The sequence below is a fragment of the Brachionichthys hirsutus genome, chromosome 6, assembly GCF_040956055.1.
Source record: "Brachionichthys hirsutus isolate HB-005 chromosome 6, CSIRO-AGI_Bhir_v1, whole genome shotgun sequence".
NCBI classification, from domain to species: domain Eukaryota; kingdom Metazoa; phylum Chordata; class Actinopteri; order Lophiiformes; family Brachionichthyidae; genus Brachionichthys; species Brachionichthys hirsutus.
The window spans coordinates 5047277-5070016 of record NC_090902.1 but is presented as its reverse complement, the minus strand read 5'-3'; the positions used below and the strand labels follow the sequence as shown (position 1 = coordinate 5070016).

At 42.4% G+C, this 22740-nt stretch overlaps 2 protein-coding genes across 2 annotated transcripts; both read right to left on the bottom strand.

Moving 5' to 3' along the window:
• Nucleotides 1–2147: 2147 nt before the first annotated feature.
• Nucleotides 2148–7300, bottom strand: sash3 (SAM and SH3 domain containing 3). Its single transcript, XM_068740416.1, has 8 exons — nucleotides 7179–7300; nucleotides 6063–6158; nucleotides 5105–5242; nucleotides 4500–4635; nucleotides 4264–4421; nucleotides 3702–3908; nucleotides 3477–3621; nucleotides 2148–2929 (listed from the first exon to the last, which is right to left on the bottom strand). Exons 1-8 carry the CDS (start codon nucleotides 7233–7235, stop codon nucleotides 2667–2669), a joined length of 1200 nt encoding a protein of 399 aa, XP_068596517.1. The 5' UTR covers nucleotides 7236–7300; the 3' UTR covers nucleotides 2148–2666.
• Nucleotides 7301–8548: 1248 nt separating this feature from the next.
• On the bottom strand, nucleotides 8549–16143 carry xpnpep2 (X-prolyl aminopeptidase (aminopeptidase P) 2, membrane-bound). The gene is made up of 21 exons (XM_068740352.1): nucleotides 16095–16143; nucleotides 15513–15574; nucleotides 15141–15251; nucleotides 14995–15058; nucleotides 14539–14643; nucleotides 13959–14045; nucleotides 13651–13794; nucleotides 12628–12729; nucleotides 12416–12497; nucleotides 12121–12322; nucleotides 11648–11737; nucleotides 11435–11544; nucleotides 11239–11316; nucleotides 11011–11082; nucleotides 10867–10927; nucleotides 10651–10720; nucleotides 10435–10539; nucleotides 9608–9667; nucleotides 9410–9486; nucleotides 9214–9303; nucleotides 8549–9000 (listed from the first exon to the last, which is right to left on the bottom strand). The coding sequence occupies exons 1-21, from the start codon at nucleotides 16141–16143 to the stop codon at nucleotides 8800–8802; spliced, it is 2022 nt and encodes a 673-aa protein (XP_068596453.1). The 3' UTR covers nucleotides 8549–8799.
• Nucleotides 16144–22740: the final 6597 nt, after the last annotated feature.

Here is a 22740-nt window from a genome sequence, read left to right as displayed (position 1 = left end):
CATGCAAGTCAAATCTACCTTGTATTCTGATATTGCTGCATTCTCTACTGTTGCTCCTCGTGCGCGTCTATGCCTGTCCTTCCATTTTTTATATAATCAAGGATGTAATGTGACGCCGGTGCTCGAAGATGGAATTTCTTTTAGCGCAGGTCTTGTGTACGGGAGATGCTTTGAAGGAGTCCGTGTGTGTGTGCGCGCGTGCGTGTGTGTGAGAGAGAGAGAGAAAAGGCCCGACTTCTGATGATAGTAGACACTAGCATTAACAGGTGCCTTATTATACTATCAAACGCAACTGAGGTCAAATCAACAGAGAAGCCCTTTTAATCTGATGTGACCAGTGTTAAATGAGAAATGCCAATTTTCTTTTACCCCCCCCCCCCCCCCCCCCCACACACACACATACACACATACCACACAAACATTTTGGAAGATTAATCGGTAAAGAAATATTGTTCCACTTTGGGGAATAATATATTTGCTTTGTCTTGCAGAAATTTGGAGGGTTGATGCCACTCTTGCCTTGTGAATATGAAGCCTGGGAATGGTTAGCTTAGCTTAGCATGGAGACAGGTAAACACTAAAATCAGCAAAGAATATGATTAAATAATAATGAGTTAAGTGTACAAAAATTAAATGTTGCATCTAGTTGTGTTGAACTTTCAAATCTCAATGTCTACAAGAAAGGAAATACTTTCCCAAAATGTAAAAAAAAATATATATACATATATCTTTTTAAAGGGAAGTCAGAAAATCAGGTTTCAATAAATGCGATTTCATCCAGCTGGTGGATGTACGCGGGCCACTGAGTCGGACCTTGTGAAGCAAAAATTAAGCAAAGCCATGTTTTGATTGTACATAATTCTAGAAGGTTCTAGAATGTGCTGATAAATGAAAAAGAAGTGTTGTTTTTCAAGCATGTGTTAATTCTGCTGAGCTGGATCACTTCCTGTATTTTGACAACAGAGCAGAGCTTCCTCTGAGTAGTCCTTCCTGCGGTCTCCTGCCTCCCCGCTCACGTTATAGTCATCTTCTCTTTCCATCTGCGCTGTGACGCAGATCGCTCAATGGGACGGCCTCCACACTAAGGAAAGTGAGAGAAAATGATGCTTATTCATGGTATTTAAACGACGTTAGCTGATAGCCTGAGTTTGTAATAGTGATTGTGAAATATAACCGTGTAGGAACTCTAGTGTTGCAACAATATTGTAAAAGATGCTGAACTCTGCCTGCGGAGTTTATTATGAGGATCAATATGTTCAAATTATTCTGCCAAACACAGAGTTAAAATCAATCCAATGATGCTGGGGTATTTGATAAATTATAGTAATAATAATGTCCAACTGACTGTCAACCAGTGAATATTGAGATATGAAAAGTACAACTTTAAAATATTTTCCCAACAAATAATCTGATAAATGAATGGATTAATTGACCAGTAGTTTCAGCTCTAGATAAACTATTCATCCTTGAATACTGTCCATGTACTAAGGGAAAGGGATTACCTCTCTGTGGGAAGGAACTGCAGTGTGTGTGTGTGACGATTCTCAAATAAAGTGTAGCTGCTGAGTATTTAGACAACTTTCCAATGAGGAGTGTGAAATGCAGAGATGTTTTTAAAGCAGAAGCTTCTTCATGGAAAGTATTTGAAGGCTTTCTGGTGTATTTAATAGCTTTGCGTTGCCGTCATTGAAAGTAAGAATGTAAGTGATTGAAATTCAAAGAAAGAATGAAATCCTGTTAGTTTCACAGCATATTTTAAAGGGATGGCTCAACTTGGGTTTTTAACAGCGATTTGCAGATGAGCTGAGCTCTTGTGTGTGTATATATGATTCCCGTTTTATAATGCCACGACCAGGTCAGATCTGAATGCTCTGATCAAATTATTACGTTGCATTATGTATACAGATAAAATAATAATTTATGTTCACTTTATTTCGTATCAACACTGTGATTAAATGTACTTCCTTTAATTTACATCACTACTTTTTACATGAACAATGTGTCTGGTAAATAATTTGTGTTTTAAAGCTGGTAACTTTTTGATGTAAACATTAAACGTAACTCTGATTTTGTTTGGATGATTATTCGTACCCTTGGACAATTACAAAATCTAGTATGAATTCCATTTTGTTCATTTTTATTCTCATTGATTTTCCTAAGCAAGTTTTTAAACCAATAATCACTACTTTACATTCATTTCCCAGCAAAATCTCAGTGAATTAGACCATGTTTTAATTGACATGATATTTACAGTGCAGTTTAACATATTTCTGACAGCAATGACATAAATCAGTAACCTGGACTCCAGAAAGCCACTTCTCAATGCATCTTCGCAAGAAATTTCAATGCTTCAACATCAGTGCTCCAGAATATCATGGAAAAAAAATCAGCATGTATAAAAGCCACTGAAAGCTGCATGAAATACATTTGAAAATAGTCTACATTCACCAACAAACAAAGAGAAGGAAAGCCTTGAAGTCCTTCGTTGGTATTTCGTTTCGCATCCTGGGGAGGGTGAAACAACTGTCATGATTCAAACCATAAACCTGCAGCTTGTTTGTTAAAGCCGGCTGTGGCAGTGCAAGCAATATCACGTTGGCATAGTATCTCAACCCTGTGTCGTGTCACCTGTCATCAGCAAGCATGAACATTTTTAACATTGCTTCTCAAGGTCCTTCGTCCACCGTTAGCTGCTGCAGCTGCTCCTGCAAGGCTTCCAGCTGCTCCTCATGGCTCTCCTCTTGCTGCCGATGTTTCACTGCCTCCTGCTGAATGTGCACTTCCGATGCTTCCGCCTGGAGATTTTCCTCGGTCTTTGGTTCTTCACGTCCATTCTCCGGGTTATCTGGGCTCTCGAAACAGCCGGAATCCCTGGGACCCTTGGAATTCTCCCCAGGTCCGTCTCCCTCCGGCTCAGAGTCTCCTTCAGCTACGGAGGACAAAGAGAGTCACATTTCCTCCATCAAACGATTAATAAGAAATATACAAATTCAATATTAATACTTATTTTTATTCATCCTTTTATTCATCCATCCTCCAAATACATTTTTATATTTTTTCACAACAACAAAAAAAAGAAAATATGTATAATTTTCACTTTCCATTGAGCGAGGCTAACTACCTGTCAGCTTTCCCCCTGAATATATGCAGGCATGCCTTCTTTTTTTTTTTACAAAATGAGCCATATTTAAAATCAGGATAATTTTAAGGGTGGACACAAGTAGATTCAAGCAAATATTTAGTCATAATAAAATTAGAGATGATCTATATTTAGTGCTAAAACTGCAGGGTCAAACCTGAGGCCGAAATATCAAAGCCCCTGGACCTAATTTTCAACTCATCACAGTGCAAGCATAGAAAACCAAAACCAAGTCCTTCGTTGAGACGTTTGACCTAAATTGTGAATGAAGAACTTCCTGTTTCTATAATAAAGCAGCATCATTCTGATTTTTTTTTTTTTTTTAATGTAAACCTACAGTCTGTCAGGAGATCAGAGGCATTCAGGATCTTGGAGCGCTGCTCTGGATCTGTGATGTTCAGCTCATTGAGATGTGACTCCTTCAATCCTGCAAAATCCTCCAGGCTCTGGAAACCATGCATGGACAGCAAAGAACTCAGCTCCTGAGAAGACCATGGACACAAAGCGTTCAGATGGATATTCAGCATCATCCAGTCCTGCGGGGTAACGCGGCTCATCTTACATGGAGACCAATGCCGTCCAGCACCTCTTCCAGGGTTTTGGGTTTGCCTCGATGCGTCTTGCTGTTGTGTTGTCTCCTCCTAACTGGGGCGCTCTCTTCAGGGAGCAGGTTGACGTAGATGAACTTAAAGGAGCCCACTTTGTGGTTGAGCTTGCCTGTCCACGTCCCAACAGGGGGCTTCTCAATGATGCTGATGATGTCTCCTTTCTGCAGGAGAGAGAGAGGCGATGCATGAATAATGGGATTTTCTTTAGAGTCGCTGTATTCCTCTGAGATGATGAATCCGTAGTTCTCCAATCCTCACGTACACGGAAGGATGGAAACTCGAAGGTAAAGTTCATCAAATCCAGACATTAAATTCCCATCAGCAGGTACTTGCATAATTTGCAAAGTGATCATTACTGAAGTTGTGCACCGCCATAATTGTCTCCCAAATTATGGCTCATGCAGTTCCAACTCTGCCTTGAAGGTAATTTAAAACAGTCTGTCTCGCTTTACTCGTTTAACAAACCCGTGGACCAAATCCAGAGACACGGAGGAAGACATTCCCGCTGAGACTCACTTGCAGTTTGAGTGACTCTATATCATAAGGACTCGGGGTGAAGTCGGTGTGAACCAGAGCGCGGCCGCAGAACGGCCCGTTGTAAGAGACGGCGTTCTCCTCAAGTCTCATGCTGTCCCTCTGGCTGTAGCCGCTGTCCAGGCTGCGTCTGTCGCTACCTGAGGCGCCCAGAGGAGGAGAAATGTCACATTCATCATGTTTTTGTGTCACCTCACGTTTGCAGGATGTACACTCACTCCCTGATGGTTGGAGAGTGATGGGACTCGTCGAGGCGTCCTCTGACCCTGTGGAGCACATGGACGTCCTCTGTCCTGCACGCATATCTGGATACCAATCAGGAGAAATGGGAGACGGCTCCTCATTGCTCTCGCTCTGGAGACAGAGGACGACAGTTACAGGTCAGAGGTCGTGTCAGTTTGCTTTCGGCCCATTCGATTAAAGATGACGACGTGAAACCGAAGATCACACGATGGCCGGGGAATCGGTGTCAAGAAATACAACTGAAAACCTGCGTTTAATGTAAAGACAGGGAAGAAATGGTAAAAAGGGATCTATTAATCTGAAAATAGTGCAAAAAAGGAAGAAAGTATATGAATCTGTTAGAATATAATAAAAGCTTGTGTTAAGTGAAGCAGTTTAATATAAGTTATAAGTGTACAATATAAGTGTAAATCCATTTGTGTCCGCTAGATGGAGCCAATTTCAAACGTCGCTCAACTCTACATCTCGATGTCCTGCGGTTTAAAAGATCTTTACGTTTTGACCTTTTGACCTTTGCATATGGCTCGTTTAAATACCGTGATATTAGCCAGGCGACTGCGTAACTCTAATAAGGATTTACCCCCTCCTCCTCTGCCAGGACCTTCTGCACCATCTTGGATGTTTTGCGCGTCATGGTGCGTGAAATGACGCTGCGCCACGTCTTTCCCAGTTTGCTGCCATTTTTCAGAAGCTCCTCTGCTGTTTCTCCCTCTGCCAACTACGATGAGAATAAAAAAAAAACATCCTCAGCTTTTTCAACAAGTTGTAGACAGATGTGAGACGGGAGTGAACTAAGTTGTCCGAGTGACTTGAGCCAAGTCTCTGACAAGTGTCATGGAGGTCGGCAGTGGCGTCGCATTATCACATGTTTTCAACAACTTCATTTTTTCCCATTTACCTCCAATGCTCTCCTTAATAGCTAATTTTCTTATACTGTACGATTAATACAATCAAGACCAGTCACAATAGTTCTGCAGACATATTAAGGCCTGAGATTCTAATTATTAGATTGTTAATTGGACTATTTAAGAATCCACTAACAGCCCTTTTGACCCCCCCTCTGTGAGAGATGAAATGCTTGCTGCTTCACTGCCAGTCTGACAAAGCGGCTCTCCGCTCGGCTGACTGGAGGACATCCTGTCTGCCATATGGCCTCTGCCCTTCTGTGCGGCGCTTCTCGTTGCTACTTCCTCTTTCCTTTTGATGCTTCTTTGCTTCCTTGTGGCTTCATCTTCCACTCATTGTGTGAAAAACAGTACCGGGAGATTACCCGCATGTGTGTGGCCGCGTGAAATCAGGAAGCAAACTGGAGCAACGGTTTACTGATAACAGCTTCTTCTGTCTGGATGCTGTGCCATTCATCAACTGGATGATGAAAGAGGAACATTGTGATCAATCATCCAAAGGGTCTGTCATTTAGGAACTTAAATACAAAGAGTCGACATGTAATCTGCTTTCTATTTTTTTGAAAACAGTGATACATTTCATAATGTATTTGTGTGTGTTTTTTTTTTCTTCAGAGGAACAGTCTTACTTACATTCGGCTCCAAGGTGAACTCCCTTTCTGATGCAACAGGAGAAGCAGGTTTGTGCTTCATGAAATCCTTGAAGCTGTTGGACCTCTGCAGGGTGAGCTGAAAACACACCAAGAATTTTAACCTATTTTTATTTCTGTAAAAAGCCAAGAGAAGGAGAAAGGAGCAATAACTTTGTTATTATGTTGGTTTTGCAGCGGTTCAGTAATGTCTCTTCTCCCTTCTTCGATGGTCTGCAATGCAATAATGATGACAAATATTTGTATCTCTTCACAAGAACGAATCTACAATTGGAACAATATGCAACATCCAATATAAAGCTACGTCTACGTACAGGAAATGATTTATGACAGGCCGTGTTACTGACTTTCAAGTATACCAATGAACAAGAACAATAAGAACACAAATAGTAAACAAACATTTAAAGACACAGTGGACTATTTGTGTCTTTAGAGGAGATGTGTGTGACCTAAAAGTCTAAAATGCTTCTTTTACTGCAGATTTCATCTAGACAGAGTCAGAAAGCAGCTCAATTTGTTTTCTCTTACAGAGCTTACGGGAGCTCATACCAATCACCAGTGACAATTTAGTGCAAGCATGTGATTACCGAGAACAAGACCAACGCCTCTCATGCGACATCAAGACGTGAATCAGGAGAGACGGCGTGGATGGAAAATAACAACGCGGTTGCTCTTATGCTGGGACGCAAGTAAGAAAACCACAAAGCCCGCAGTGACTCAAGCTGCATCTGCAGCAATGATTCACCCTGTCAGAAGAAAGGAACTTGACTTTTCTTAAGAAAAGGTGCAAAGAACACAGTAAAGCCAGAGAGAAGTTAGCCCAGATGCATAATTCTGTTTAAAACTTAAAGATCATGCTGAGCTTTAAGGTTTGTGTGTTTGTGTGTGGGGTTTTCTTTAGCTTCACCACAAAGTCTGCAGCAGACATCCTGTGTTGAAAAGATGTGCACCACGAGCGGCGTGAAGTTAAAAACACTCTCCATTCCAAGTGTGTGACAAAGACTCCTTTCACAGCCACAGTCGAAATAATATTTAGCAGCTCAAATGTATGCCTTCCTCTCTTCCAAAGCAAGCCGGCAACCAATAAACTTTATCTCACCTTCCTCTTCTGCACCTGCTCCTTGTCCAACGCGTCGGAAGGCCTCCGCCTCAGCATCTTCTTCACCTCTCTGGCTGCTGGAGCGTTACAGCACTTTTAATCAGCGATGCTCCTTTCACTCCCGAAGTTGTCAGATAAAAACACAGAGGAAGATGAAGCTGCACTTGACTGCGGCACAATGAAGAGCGGAGGCAGAGCGGAAGTCACATGCTCGCACAGAAACTGAGGAGGCAACACAGGTTTACACTCCGGAGGCCACTGGGTGCAAATCTCACGACAGGCGCTCTGCGGTTTTAAAAAGAACTGAATCTCACTTTACAAAAATATTATGCAGCTATTTTTTTCCGGTTTTAGTTTCATTTATTTATGTATTTTTTTCAAATAATGAACCTCTGTTTACACACACTGTGTATAATTCAGAAGCGACGAGATGCTATTTGCATTTGTGTTCCCATATAGTTGCCAGTTTTCAGCAGATTTTTAATTTTGTTTTTCAGGCTGTTGTTCTGCTCGCTTTGTCCAAACATGCACACATTTATCGTCGTGCTAATGAATATTCAGGCTGCAGCAAGCTCTGGAAAGGGAAGTGCAATGCAAGTCAAATTTAGCTTGTTATTTTGGTGCAGCAGCAAACCACATGATACGAGGATGCCCTGCTTTATTTTCCTGTTACTCCCGTGAAGGTTGACAAAATACTGACTTGAGAGCAAGAATAAAAAAACAACTGAGATAACTTTGCATCAACAATATGACAACTAACAATATCACTGCTCTGTAATGCATTAAAAAATGTCCCTTTAAGAATTGTACCAAAGAATTAGTAGACAGATGTTAATTAAAAAAGTAAAAATTAGTTAAAAGTATTAATCATGCACAAAGGTTTCTAAATTATAATTTTATTTAGTAAATTGTTTTACGAGAATGGCACCCGATATACAAACATATGCTACTACTTAGCTTGATGAGCCATTTCCTCATCTCTATTAAAAATCTCTTTCATAACAAGGGAAATACCCAAACCTGAAATGTTAAGATATTCTTTAAAAAATAACAATCCTCCACAATGACATAAAAGAGCTGTTTCATAATCAAAGCCCTGAAGTTGTGTGAACTTTGTTACAATACACTGCTGTTGCTCTTCCTATTTTTCTTTGTCACACATTCAGAGTGAATATGGATGAACAGCTGTTCTGCTTTTCTGTCTGAAATGTTTCTTCATGTTCTTCAAATTACACTCGCACCTGACAGCAGCATGCAGGTGCAGCGAGAGGTGCAATGTCAGAACTTTCAGACCCCCAAAATGCACCGTTTTAATGGAAAGGATCGTGGCGAGTTCAAACTTTATTCTTAAGAATTAAACTTTCATAATAATAAAACAAAGAAATGGCATCAGATGTCCATACATCCAGATTAATTAACTCAAGCAGCTAACACATCACACATCACATACAAGACCATTTAAAAAAATAGTAGCTATTAAATAATTCGTAAATTAACATTTAAATTAAATAATTGTAACTGGAGTGCATCCCACAAGTTGCTACAGCTGCTCGTTAGAGACTGCGTAGCGTTAACATCCCAGGCTTCCTTGAATGAAGTGAGCGCCGGAGAAAGGAAGATGTCAGATGATGTTGTGAAAGAGAAAAATGACCAGAGCGACAAGGGTCAGCGATGAGGAACAGACAGATGCAGACGATTGAGACTCCATGAGGGGCTCTGTGTTTTTTAACATCCATTCCTTCTCGTCATGCAGTCCCTGTCTGTCCAGCTCAGGACTCATCAGCCTCCGGATTGTCTCGTAGTATTTATTCAGCCACAGAAGCTGGCGGGAGAAAAGAATAGTCTCAGTGGCGGGTCGTAAATAAATATTCCAGATGAAGAAAGTATGAATCTTAAACATAAAGGGATTTACTAATTCAAATGTGATCATATCTTTGTGAAAGTAAACATGAATGAATAAAGCGTGTTATGTAATGTAATTCAAACACTTTTAGGTACCTCCTTTTTAATTATACACGCCAGCATAACTTCTTACCTGTTCTGAGCTGAGGAGAGAGATGTCAATCAGTTTTCTATCGTACGGAACCAGCGAGACGGTGTCAAAGGTCAGGTAGTTACTTCCATACTGATGGAAAAGCACATTTACAGAAAGAAATAACCTCCATAATTCTCATTTCACGCTCATATGTACGGTATGATTGTCAATGCTCATTCAACGGCAGGTTTTCTACCTTTGTATATGCAGGTACAATCACAACAACATCTTCGATCCGGATTCCAAAGTCATTTTCCTTGTAGTATCCAGGTTCTTGAACATAATCATTAGGAGTTTGGTATTTTTCCACATCATGACAGCTGTGTCATTTCCTTAAAATGATAGTAATGCCTTGCTTCCAGTCACAAATTCGGATTCATTTTTAAAAGCTCACCTATAGACGTGAACATGCCTGATCTGAAGGGAATGTTGTTACTCTGGAATCCAACCGGCCCTGCAAAATATTACACTATTCAACACAATGCAACTGTTAAAACAATATTTAATCTATGCACAGTAATACCAACACATCTGCTTTTAGAAATTAAATTGAATTGGTCTGTTTTGCTTTAATCTGATAGGAATTAATTATCTGTGTATTCCATCCAAAATTTGAGTTTCTACATTACATTTTTTGGTCACGAATATACTTAGAAAAACGCAATATAAAAATAATCAAGTGATTATATTTGATCCTTTTAGGATCTACAATTTCCATTCCAATAATAAGTTATGTTATAGCTAGACAGCTGTAACATTTACTTATTGATTAATCCATTTGTAACCAGATGATTGGGTTTAATTGGGCAGGCAGGTGTGGGAGGGAGCACCTGTGGCCCATTTACCACTGATTGGGGGGGGGGCGTATATAGGTGCTTCCCCTCCCTCCCAGCGTCCTCATTTGTGTTTTCCCCGTCTCGAAGGCAGGTTGGCCGTAGACTGTCACTGTCTTGTCGCTCCTTTTCTTTTGTTTTTAGAGTGTTGAATAAATATTTTGAATTATTAACTGCCGTGCTGGTTTTCGCTGTGAGCGGACCTGTGGGGGGGGAAACCTGCTAAAACGGGCTGGGAACCAAAGGAATGAAAAAATAGCTCTTTAGGTTGAAAGTCCTGAAGTGGCGTTGTCGGCTTTGGCAATAATCGTCTAGCCCCATATGCCCAACGCCGCACATTACTGCTTTGAATGTATGCATCAAAATGGGAAACAAAGAGAGAACATACACTCATGAACTCCAAAATAGTTCCCAACACCATGACCTGTGCCATGGCCGTAGTTCAGCCCGACTTCCCACAATGCTCGGCGAGCCAGCATCTCAATGTTCGCGCCTGTAGTTGAAAAACACAGCAGCAAGGAGAGGAAGAGTGGCCTCTAGTGGTGATCATATGGAATATCATCCAAAACACGTTCCACACCAGCACTAATGTTTCCATTCTCACCTCTCGTTCCTGCGGGAAAGATGCTTCGAGATATCTCAATGTTTCCCTTGAGCACTCGAGTGAATGCCTCCTGTAAAAACGAGGCGCACTTTAAGACAGGAACGTGGGAAGATACAGTTTAGAGGGGCATTACCTATCTATCTATCTATCTATCTATCTATCTATCTATCATCTATCTCTTGAGCTTCATCAGAGTAAAATGAAGATAAATGTTACCCTTTGCATCGCTGTGGGGGTTCCCCAATGAACCGTCCGAGTGATGTCAGTGGTTCCGCCTCTGACAGTAGTGAGAAACAGGAGGGCTCATTTCGTGATGCAGGCGGTTTGATGCGAAACGGGAGACCTGATGCGTTTACTCACAGATACTGGCCGCCAGAGTCCACCAGGTACATCTCGTCAGCAGTCAGCCTCCGATCGGTTTCTGCCGTCGGGCTGAAACACACAGGAAATTAGAGCAGCCCCTGATGTGATGCAATTAATGGATTCCATCAGAAGCTTTGGTCTATAATGTTCCTCGCTGCTGACCATGCAGGCCATCAAAAGAGCCTCAATGATTTATAAGAAGAGGAATAAATAAATAAACTGTACCTGTAATGAGCAAGAGCAGCGTTGGGTCCGCTTGCAGAGATGGTCTCAAAGCTCGGGCCTCTGCTGTCTTTCTGTTTGCTGCAATTTTTTTTAGATCATTGTAAAAAACAACAAAAACAACTTTGAGGTAGGTGATTTTCTTTGTCTTTTCAGTTTAATGGTTATTTCCGAGGCTCGTGCGTCTCGGATCAATCACCTGCGACACTGATTGACGTATTGTGCAGCGGTGAGCTCGGTCTCCTTCCCCTGCGGCACCGCCTTCTCCAACCACATCAGCAGCTGAATGACTGCGGCCGCGTCCCTCACCTACAAGAGACACGGTAATCACAACTTACACGGCGACACGCACGCTGTTTGGGCGCGAGCGGATGTGCGTGATTGTGTGTTTTTATGTGTCCGTGTCTCATACGTGAGCATCCCTCAAGAGCTGCTGCTCGGTCTCATCCTTCACCGCTTTAGTCATCAACACGGGAGAATAAGTGCTCGTCACCAGTTTGTCCTGTGCATTAAAAGCAGCAATAAAAATACAATCCTACACCGAGGACTGTTGGTTGGCTTGTCTGACACAAGGTCTATGTCCAAATACATGAAAGTTAAAGGAAGTTCTGGATTCTCATCCTATATCTTAATTCACTGAAACCAACTTCCTTTTGATTTTCTGACCCTTTTGGGTAATTAAAAAAAAGCTTTAAGCACATGATTGACACCTTATGAGCTCATAAAATGGAATTTTGGGCCACGACATATAATAAAAGCATTTAGAACCAGGATCTGCCGACAAATAGCAACTCAAATAGTTTTACTGCATGAACGTGTGGTGATTTACTGCGTCGTCTTTTTGTTTTGTCGCACACAATGTAGTGAAATAAAATAACTGCACACCTGGTTTTTGATGATCTCATAAAGAGCGTAGTTTGTGTACTCTGTACCAATCCACACTTTAGCATCAGGCTGCGACGCATATTTCTTCAGATCATCTACGACAGTTTCGTATTGTTTTAGCTGGGCACAGAGGAAACCAACGCAGGAGGTGTTCAGGTACTCCCTCACTTCCTCCGTCACTCTGTCCGTGTGGAGGTAGACCCTGTTCAATTTAAAAAAACAGTGATTCGTACTCAGACAATAGTCATGGTGGTTGCCTGAACGGCGACACGTATGCGGTCTCCGCGGGCTTTACCAGATCTCATCCATTGTGATCAGGGTGTAGGAGTAGAAGAAGGGGTTGTAGGGGATGTCGTTGCCACGCAGGTTGAACAACCCTACAGAAAGAAGACACTGTCAGCACATTCATGCTCTTTACTATCATTTACAAGCTGTTTGCGTCGGACGTACGCGACCGTAAGTCAAGATCCATCTTGTATGGAAAAAAGACGGTTTACTGTCACTTACAGGCCGTTTCATCCAGAGCGGATAGCAGAAGAGCTGTTGGTTGGTGTGGATGGTCCCTCATCTGATTCCGTATCAGCTCGACTTTCATCTGCCAGGTCCTTTCTGTCGGCACACATTTTATTTATCTTTTTGTTTTTTTCTTTTTTGTACTACAGTTATGCTCTTCCTAGTAAACCTGCTTTAATGGATTTAGTATTTTCTTTTGAATGAATTGACGGTTCAAAACACAAACAATCACACATCACCTCATTATAATATTTTCATTCCAGCAGAAACATTATCATCAATTTTGCGTCATGTTTGGCGCCACATAATACGGTAGCCTTTGTCTTCTGTGTCTGCCCGCTGTGCAAAGCTGAGGAAGTTGTATTTAGTGGATTTAAGAGAGGATTTATTCAGAAAACAATATTGAATGGCGCAGAAGAGACAATCATTTGCGTTGGGTAATAATTGTGTGAAAATGAAACGGAGAATCACGACTTTCATAATAATCATGGCTAATTTGAAAGATCACTCACATAAAAATATTGCTTAGTGCAGCCTCAGATTGAGACTCATACTAATGTGAGGATGCACTTTGCTGGTAGTCTTAGGCACAAACGGTCGCTTCCTGTGCGTATTTGAACATCCACGTATAGAAAAAAAGCAAAGCTCTGAATGCTTTTTTTCTCTTCATATCTTGGTCAAATGCATATGCACACAAAATCATGGAGAGCGGCCATTAGATTTATGATGCTCATCCATTCCCTGACCATAAAAACTAATAAGCCCCATTGGTGTCCAGACAACTTCCTGTTTCAGAGGTTTTTCCATTCTTTCAGAGTCAGTTTAACCTGTTAGCCGGCCATAAATACATGGCCGGTCTGCATGTGTGTTTGTCGAGCCGTTTATTGCTGTCTGTTTGCAGGTATTTATCAGAACATAGATAAAAAGCACACCACCAGAGCAGTGTGTGTGTGTGTGTGTGTGTGTGTGTGTGTGTGTGTGTGTGGGCACAGCACAGAAACAAATATGGCCACCCACGTATGACTCTGTCAGGCAGGCGGGTGAGGTTGTCAGGCGGGATATGCGGTCTTTCCTTCCACACTTGATCGACCAGGTTAGCAGGGATGGACTTGAGACTGCGACCGCTCGACTCCAGGCTGATGCTGTAGCTCTCATGCATTTCTAATAGAGGAAATTGCAGACGATAACATAAAGCGCAGTGACTCAGTCATACGTAAACAGATTGCGCGGCGTCTGGAGGATCCATCAATAATTTTCCGCACACTTGGCCGAGCATTTTATCGTTAAATGGAGCAAGCAGGAGGGACAAAGGAAAGGGGACTCACTAATGGAGAAGAGGAAAGGATCAAAGCCGATCCCGCCGCCTGGTGGAACCTCAGAGATGAGCCATTCTGCCACGCTGCTGACGGAGACTGGAGAGCATCAAAACTGTCGATTTAATTACTTCACATTGAAGTTGCACGAAACTACAATAAACTATCTATCAGTCTTATTGTCATGAGACAGATAACACGAACATGTACTTTTCATCCAAACAAACGCAATAAGAAGCCTGTTATGTTGATTTAGGGCAATAATCTCATTTACAGTCTCTAAAAAGCCGCTTTCTTTATCTGTTGTTGATACAGTGCTATAAATCTAAAACCGATGAAGAGTCGGTCTGTCTCTCAAAGGGTCAAAGCACGACCAGATCAGACCAGGGCCCACAGCTGCATTCATCCCGTCCTTCTTTTTCTGTCATCTTTCGACTGAAGAACAGTTGTCTCCTTTGTTTTTGACCACATGAACCACTAAAGTGCATAAACTGTTAATTGCCTGATACAACAAACCATACCATGCATTATTACAAACACGTGAACGCCAGCGCCATGCGGCCAGCTTTTAATCCATGTGTCTCAACCCTACCATCTTGTTCCAGCGACCAGTTGCAGTCCATTTGCCTCTCAGCCTGAAGCCAGTAGCGGCTGTCTGTCCACAGCGCGGCCTTGGTCGGTGTAACCACGGCGGTGGCTGAGGAGCGGCAGAACAGCAGCTGCGTTACGGACTGGTCAGCGGTGCCAGAGAATTATAAGCAGCTACAAATGTCAGGGCACACTCAGCACACAAAGTGATCCTTAATTCTGCTCATCATTGCTGCACAAAAGTTGATATCCTGACTTAATGGTCAGGTCCGCTCTGGAATAAACGGGGCCGATGAATTAAAGGCTGATACAAGTGAGTGATTCAACAAGGGAGGCGTGGGACCGCTCGGTGAGTATGCGGGTGAGAAAGCAGAGGAGCTACTTGACCTCGACATTCAAACGTGGGCAGTAGAATCATGGGGATGTGTGTGTGAGGGAAAGGAGGAGGCAGAACCGGTACCTGCGGAACCTGTGAAGCCTGTCATGAAGGCCACCCTGGCATCGCGTGGTGCTATGTACTCACTCTGACAGAGAAACACGGGTCAGCATCTGACACAAGCATGGCTGGAATACAGATACATGAATTAGGATGAGCAGCAGCGGTACCAGATGAGCGTCGGTGCCGGGGATGATGTAGGCATAGATATTCAGGGGAAGCATTCGCTCTCGCAACTCCTGCAGCTGGAGAGCGGTGTTTACCACCGTGCTGGGGAGGTACTGTAACACACACGCGCACACACACACACACACAGACACACACACACACACACACACACAATGCTAAAAGTCTTTACGATTAATTAACACTGGTAGAACTGCTGACTAATCGCTCCCGCTGTAATCATTAACCTACATGCATGTGCAGTAATCATCAACTGTCATGCAAGATGTTTGTTGGTTGAAAATATTGGGTGAGCGCTTTGAGTGAAATTCTTTCCTTGAATTTAGTTGGATGAGGCAAAGACAGGTTGATCCTACCGGAGGGGACAGCGAGCAGTTCCTCTCGGTTCCCTCGGACGCCACGGCCCCACTGGGGTTCCCTGAAATGAGACGGTGACAGGAGACCTTGGTAAAGTGACGCGTGGCCGTGATCAGATGAGCTGCAGGACGTAAGCACATTTTCAAATCGAAGTCGGGTTCCGCTCGGGTTTTTTTTTTGGGCATCCTGTTGTTGTTGGATGTTGTCAGATGCAGTGACGGTTTGAACGATCTGCAGAATCACAATCAATGCAGCTCAAGTAAAGGACACGGCAGAAACACTAACGCATTGACCCCAACTGTTCCAACAAGAGTAATGGGATCAGTCAAGATGCACCATTTCCATGACGATGGACTAATTTAATGCAAAAGACAAAAACACGCTCTGATGAGAGACCAGATGGCAAATTCCCACTTCCACGTTTTCAACCCATGAATTCCTTTACAGTTTGCTTGCTTACGTAATGACAACCTGTTACGCGCGATCAGACCACTTCACAGCTTCTGGCATCATTAAGTTGGCCCGCCCTAGTGACAGCTGCTTATTAGAGCTGCTCACACATGGAGCGGAGAACTTCTTACCGGTTAACGCCGCTAGAATCAGAGCCGACAGCCAGCTGCAGGAAGGCATCATGGTGCTCAGAGCCCGCCGCCAACAGATCCACGCAGGTGCTTCGGTGTGAATCCAGCCTGGGTGAGAAAGTGCATGTGGGTGTCTGCTAGTAAGAGCATGACTGTCCTTTCTTTCTCTACCTATCTCTCTCTCTCTCTTTCTCCTCCTCCTCCTCTGCCAACACTCACTATCTCCTCTCCCTGCAGAATATCTGCTATTTGCAGTGTGTGTGTGTGTGTATTTGAGGGTGGTTCTTTGTTCCCCACAAATATTTCTTTGAGTCTTGACCCAAAAGTGTGCCAAGTCACGGGGGGGGGGGGGGGGGGGGGCTAGAACCATCTGAATGCTATAGGGCGGTTTAGAATTCTTCCATTATCCATTTCATAAACGAAACAGAGATGCCAGCGCTGCACATTGCAAACCCTATTTACAAATTAAAAAATCAGTTTAAAGTACACATCAGTGTATAAAAATACCAAGAAGCAATTTAGAACCTTTTGGCGATGATCCAGATCACCATGTGGAAGTGGGGAATGAGCTGCTTGGTGGAGGTCTGGGCTCTCTGAGTGCTTTTCTAGTTAATATTCGTGTTCATTAGATAGTGTGTCTCTGTCTCTTATGAGAGTTTGGTGTAACTTCATTATCTCACTGTGTGCATGTAATTTGTTTTACAAGCAGCAGTGATTGCGATCTGAATGATATGACCCAAATAAACAAAGTAAACAAATTGACAAAAAGCAAAACAGCTGCAGCCTCAATTTTAATGATGCTGACCTGAGAGAGAGAAAATGAAGGGCATCGGGAACCCCAGGCTTTCCTCAGGAGGCAGAGGAGACACACAAAATGCAAGCGCCTGCCGTCAGATTAGCGGTTTACATGATCGGATTTCCATAGACTTTAGCACAGACGTTCATATCCCCACAGGAGGTATTGGGGCGCATGCCCCACCTCATGTAGCCGGCTGCAAAAATATAATTGGGTTTTCCAACACAGCTATACATAAATGCTTGTAAACAAAAAAACTAATTCCCCTCTGCAGCTGAGATAAATTAAGAGTTTTCGAGAATGTATGGCGTTTTATTGGCCTTCTCATCACACACTTTGTGCAGGTTTGCATTCAGCAAAGCTCTAAAAAAGAGCATCACCTACTGCGTGTCAGTACTCGTTCTTTAGGAAACACTCTCAGCTTTGTGTTCATTCAAGCTTCTCTTTTGCATTGGCCTTGAATCAGAAACTGCGTCACAGAAAACCACATTATACTGCTGCTAATGTTCGGCCAGCATCTGCTGTTGTGCACTGAAATTGGGGAATTGCACGTGGCTCAATAAAAGTCAGGACTGGTCATAAAGCGTGTTTAGTTTGCATAATTTATTGATAACACAGAGAGAACAAAGTGAAGCAGTAAAAGTGATTATGCAACTTCAACTCAAAGGTTATGGGCTGTCGATGGAACGGCTGTCCGAGGATCCTCGCTGTAGTTCTCCCAGAAGAGGGATCTCAGTTTTTGGCATTATTTAAAAGTGAAATAAATGAAATCTGAGTCTTCAGGAGAGGATTCACACATGAATTCTCACACGACATTTATCCAATGCATACTTTGTGATGGGTTTAAGGGAAGGCAATTTTTTTTAATGATGTAAGAAGCAACAGCATCCTGTTTGAGAAAGGTAGGTCCAGGAACCAAGATTTGAACCTCTTGTTCAAACAGATGTAACCCCGCAACTTCCTGGTCGAAACTGGATTGTATTCTAAATTTATAACATTCAAAATTGTATTCTAAATTTATGAGCAGCCAGTGCAGTGATGCTTGGAATGATGTGGCAGTTAAAAGTCTCTGAAACAGTAAAAAGAGAGTCACCAGAGTTCATCCACGATGATATAACGGCATGAATTCAACTTCAACATCAACAATTTAATATGATCCTCGCAAATAAAACGGGCACAGTAGATTTATAACGGCAAGTGTCCAGTAGGGGGCGAAAGTGCCCAATTAATGTTTTCAACGCGTCTTAAAATCCATGATAAGAAAGAACTCATTTATATAATGCAAATGTCATTATGGTTCTTATCACTGTATTATCACTGTACAATTAAACTTCATACATTTAAATGTTCTCTTAGAAATACACAAGAAGTAGAATATGATGAATTATACTAGCACTGCATTCTTTGTTTCGCTCCATATTCTTAAAAACAAACACAATAGTATACTTACAAATACAATATACACTATGTAGTATTTTGAGCAATCTTTTGTCGATTACACAAGAAAACAATATATTCATTCATTTTCACAACGGCTTTATCCGTAACCGGGTCGTGGATTCTGCTGGAGCCTATCCCAGCAGTCTCCGGGTGAGAGGCGGGGAACACCCTGAACAAGACGCCAGTTCATCCCAGGGCCACACATAGACAGACAATCAGTCACACCTATACGGACAATGTAGTGTAACCAATTCAACTAATTTGCATGTTTTTGTTGGTGTGAGGAACCCAGAGAACCCAGAGAGAACCCACACAGACACGGGGAGAACACGCAAACTTCCTCACAGATAGGCCTCCAAGTTAAATTTGAACCTGTGAACTTCTTGCTGTGAGGCAACAATGCTACCCACTGCGCCACCGTGCTGCCCTGGAAAATTTCACTGACGAATGTCATTTTTAACTCCATTATTTTTAGACAACAGATAATCAGTGTCTCCTCAGCACTGACTCCAGCAGTAATCCTTTCTACACAGACTGGCACAACCTCCTGATCCCGTCCTATAGGAGGAAGGGTCAGCGTTCTGTTAGAGCTGCCTGGAGTCTGAGGATGCAGCATGGAATGGTGAGCAGTGACCCTCTGTGGTGGACTGACCTGCCTGCAACCCGCCAAAGGCACAGTTCCTGTCATGTTTTTCTCAGTCGCAAAACTCTTGCAGATGCCTTTTTTATGTGTTTTTTTATTTTTTTATCCCAATGCCAGTGCTTTTCTGATAGCAGTTGGCTAGTTTAACAAGAGAGTCGTCATTTTGGATTTGTCAGATGAAAGCGTTGTTAGCCATTCTCCTGGAAAATGTGTTTTCAGTCTGAAGACCTCTCACAAAACTCGGTCAATTGTAACCACAACTTGCATGGGGGGGTATTATAAAACCGGCCACATAGACATGCAACCAGTTTTAAAACAGAGCAAAACCGTTCCCATATAGGGGCCAAAAGATTTATGGCATAGCTTTGAATGTGAAATGAAACGATAATATTGTTATTGACAGGATGAATTTTCTCTTACTCGTTCATTTCCAGCTACACCATAGTTTCATGCTAATTCATATGAATATTTTGTCTCCTTTTTTAAAATATTTTTTTACAGAGTGTAAATAAGATTGAAAACTTGTAGAATTTTGAAAACGGGAGATGCTGAACCTGAGAGAGGCGAGAAATGGCCACAAGGGGTCGCTAGCGCCCAACATATTCCACTTCCCATTCAGTCTCAGTGAACACCCTGTTCTTTAAAAACCTTGCTCCTTTGTTGGTACTCTCATCCACAATACACATCAGTAGGACCGGAAGCTATGTTTACATGTATTCGTGTCTGGTTTTGTTTTTATTTTTTTAATGTGTGTGCATGTCTGGGGATTCGGCGCCTCTTCCTCGCTGTAGCCTGGTGATAAGGCTCAAAGTTAAGGACCAATATTAATAAATGGTAGCCCTGGCAACAGTGTTCAGTGTGTGAGTCAGAGGAGCTCAGGCAGAGGGGCGTGCAGGGCACTGTGGCCAAACATGGATGCTCTCTGAAAATCTAGAAAATAATCCCACAACAAAGATCGTAGAGAGTTGAGTCAACCTTAATCACTTCATGTGCATTTTTCTTTCATTTATGTTATATCGGCCACGCCCTGATAATCTTATAACCTTTTGACATAATCAAAAGGCCTTATGCAATTCAAAACCTTGGGACATGCAATGACAGAATGTAATCAAATCACATTTACCTGAGGAATTATATTTCAATATTTAATTCTATTCTATTTGTGTAGCTTCCAGGTTGTTAAAAAAAAAGAATTTTAAGTTGGTGTCCAATACATATAAAGTAAACGTTAAACCACAGCTTTAAATGCACATCATAGACACCTTCACCAGGATTTCAAACCATAAATCACATTCAATTTGTGAGGTTTGAAGATTCCTAAAAGATGGATTCAATAGCATTCCCTCCTGGAAAACAGGGCTTCCAGATTAACAGCCAATAGACAGAGGAATCCCTTTTCCGTAGCCTGTTTGAAACAGGACTGTTTTACATTTATCATCTCGCCAGTCTCTATTAATTGTGCTGATTTGGTGGTTTATTTCTATCTTATGTCACAAGCATTATGAGCATGACTATCTTATCCTCTGTAAGTATGTTTGAAACCAAAGCAGCCTGAGCAGGCAAATATGAGTGTACTCAAGTTTTTATGGCTTTTAAATGTCATTGCACTCAAATAAAAGAAAGTGTTTTATTAACATTCTTATCTCTGCACGGTCAGAATTCTCTGCTTTAATTGTTTTTTTTGGCTATTATTTATTTTCACTGTCACCTTATTTTTTTTAAGAGACCAGACCATGAGTGTGTGCGACTCTTCTGATCCTATTTTCCCTCCTCTCTGAAATCTACCTAAGAGGCTGAGTAAGCAAATGGGCTGTAATCAAATCATCATGAAACAATTGCGGCTGAGCTCTTTACTGGAAAGGACTCATTCTTGGGTTTTGGCACTGATGGACCCGAAGATTTGTTTGCATTGTCGTTTATGTCGACATTTATCAAACACACAGCACGGTAAACCAAGGCAATTACATTTAATGGCTTGTGTAGTAGTATTTGGACAGTTTGAGCAACGTGAAAGATTACAGTTCGGTAAACAGTTGGGGACGTACCGCCTGGGTGTTCCCCTGCTGCTGCAGGATTATGGATGTGGATGATATTTTTTAAAGTGGCCATAATGTAGGGTCGCTAACTGGGTATAAAGCGCATAAATTGCTGTAGACGGTGGATGCTACTTTCCAGGGCGCTACTTGTCCCTCTGATGGGGTCCACAGAGGGACAAATATGAAATAGAATGAGAGATTTAAAAAAAAAGAGATTTGGATAAAAATGTAGAGAAAAAAGGCTGCATAAACGTAGAAAAAAGGAGAGTTATCTAATTCTCCTGTACTGAAGGTTGATGACTTCAGTCACGTATACACAGTGTGGTACTGTACGCAGTAGTCGTCTCTATTTAAAGTAAACAGCAACTGGCTGAGTTGTGGTCACGCACTTCCAATGCTCAAGCTGCCTTTTGTTTGCTGTTCGCCGCAGAGGCCGGAGGAAGCCGAATACAAATCTCGCCCTTCCCCAGATCACGGCCGCAGAACACAGAAATAACTTGACTTAAAATTACAATTATGATAAATTTTAAATAAAAAAATGTAAATATATTTTCAAAATAAGAAGAACTTAGCAGATCGTGCTAATAGCACAATGTTGATATATGTGATCAGAAATACAAAGAGGATTTGGGCAATGGAAACTACCTTTTATCTTTTGTATAAAGGATCCAAACATCTTCAAGAAATGAAGAGATTTCAGGCCAATCCGTGATAAAAAAAACAAATATATGATCTGAGGCACTTTGGCAAGGAAGAATATCTGCTCTTCCCACTGCGATGACAAAGTACTCTCAAATAGAGCTGGGAGCAAAAGTGAAACCAGATTTTTAAAAGAGACGGAGGTTTGCAGCCAGACGTTCACGTGAAACTTCTGCAGTAGCAACAACCAGAATTATAGACTGTAAAAATCTACGCTGTAGAAAGATGAGCTGAACATGTCATTGCAGCATCATTCCAGTACCAGTTAAAGAACCCTAACGCTTTGCCAATTTACTGAGGCTGTGCTAGCTCCATGCTACACAAACTGACAGCCTCCTAACTTTGAGGCAAGAATGCGGATAAAATGACGGCAGATTTCGGCCAGTAGCTGGTGGCGTCTGCCCGTGATTGCCTGTCGATCGGACAGCAGATGTAGGCGCTCGCTGGCTTTGAAGCCGGGGCAGGTCACATGTCTGCTGTCCCGGTGTGTGTGTGTGTTTGCATGTGTGAGGTAAAGCAGAGTGAGATAGTGAGAAATACTGGGATTACTGGAAGGTCGGGCCTGTCACATGAGATGGATGCAACGCCTCTCCTCAGGCGCTCACACACACACACGTAAGAGGTGGAGGGGCGCCGATGCTTTACTTACGATGCACAGACGCACATGCATACATGCAAATGCGCACTCACACAGCAGATGTGTGCGTACAAGTGTGCATGCCCACACACACACACACACAAACTGCAGCCATGCAGCCTATAGAGGGCTGCGCTCCAATCACCAGGCACCAGGATTAATGAAGAGGTATCGCGTTTTACAGTAAAGCAGTGTGTGGGGCTCCAGGGAACAAACGGCCGGGCTCTGCAGTTCCTCAAGTCTGTCTTCAATAATGTAATCGACTTTAAGGTTATGAGATAGCATGGTCACGGCAATTTACAGACCTTTGGGGGCACGGTTGAGTTATGTTCCCTAACAAGACCATCACATGCAACCCGCTGCATTCCAGAGGCAATAGACTCTCACGAATGCCC

Coding starts and splice junctions, on each gene's coding strand:
- sash3 (XM_068740416.1), bottom strand. CDS start 7,235: ATGCTGAGGCGGAGGCCTTCCGACGCGTTGGACAAGGAGCAGGTGCAG. Junction 6,159..7,178: donor AGCAGGTGCAGAAGAGGAAG/GTGAGATAAAGT, acceptor GTGTGTTTTCAG/CTCACCCTGCAGAGGTCCAA. Junction 4,636..5,104: donor TCCTGGCAGAGGAGGAGGGG/GTAAATCCTTAT, acceptor CTCTGTCTCCAG/AGCGAGAGCAATGAGGAGCC.
- xpnpep2 (XM_068740352.1), bottom strand. CDS start 16,143: ATGCCTTCCTGCAGCTGGCTGTCGGCTCTGATTCTAGCGGCGTTAACC. Junction 11,317..11,434: donor TACGTCAATCAGTGTCGCAG/GTGATTGATCCG, acceptor AAAAAATTGCAG/CAAACAGAAAGACAGCAGAG. Junction 9,487..9,607: donor AGGCATGTTCACGTCTATAG/GTGAGCTTTTAA, acceptor ATTATGTTCAAG/AACCTGGATACTACAAGGAA.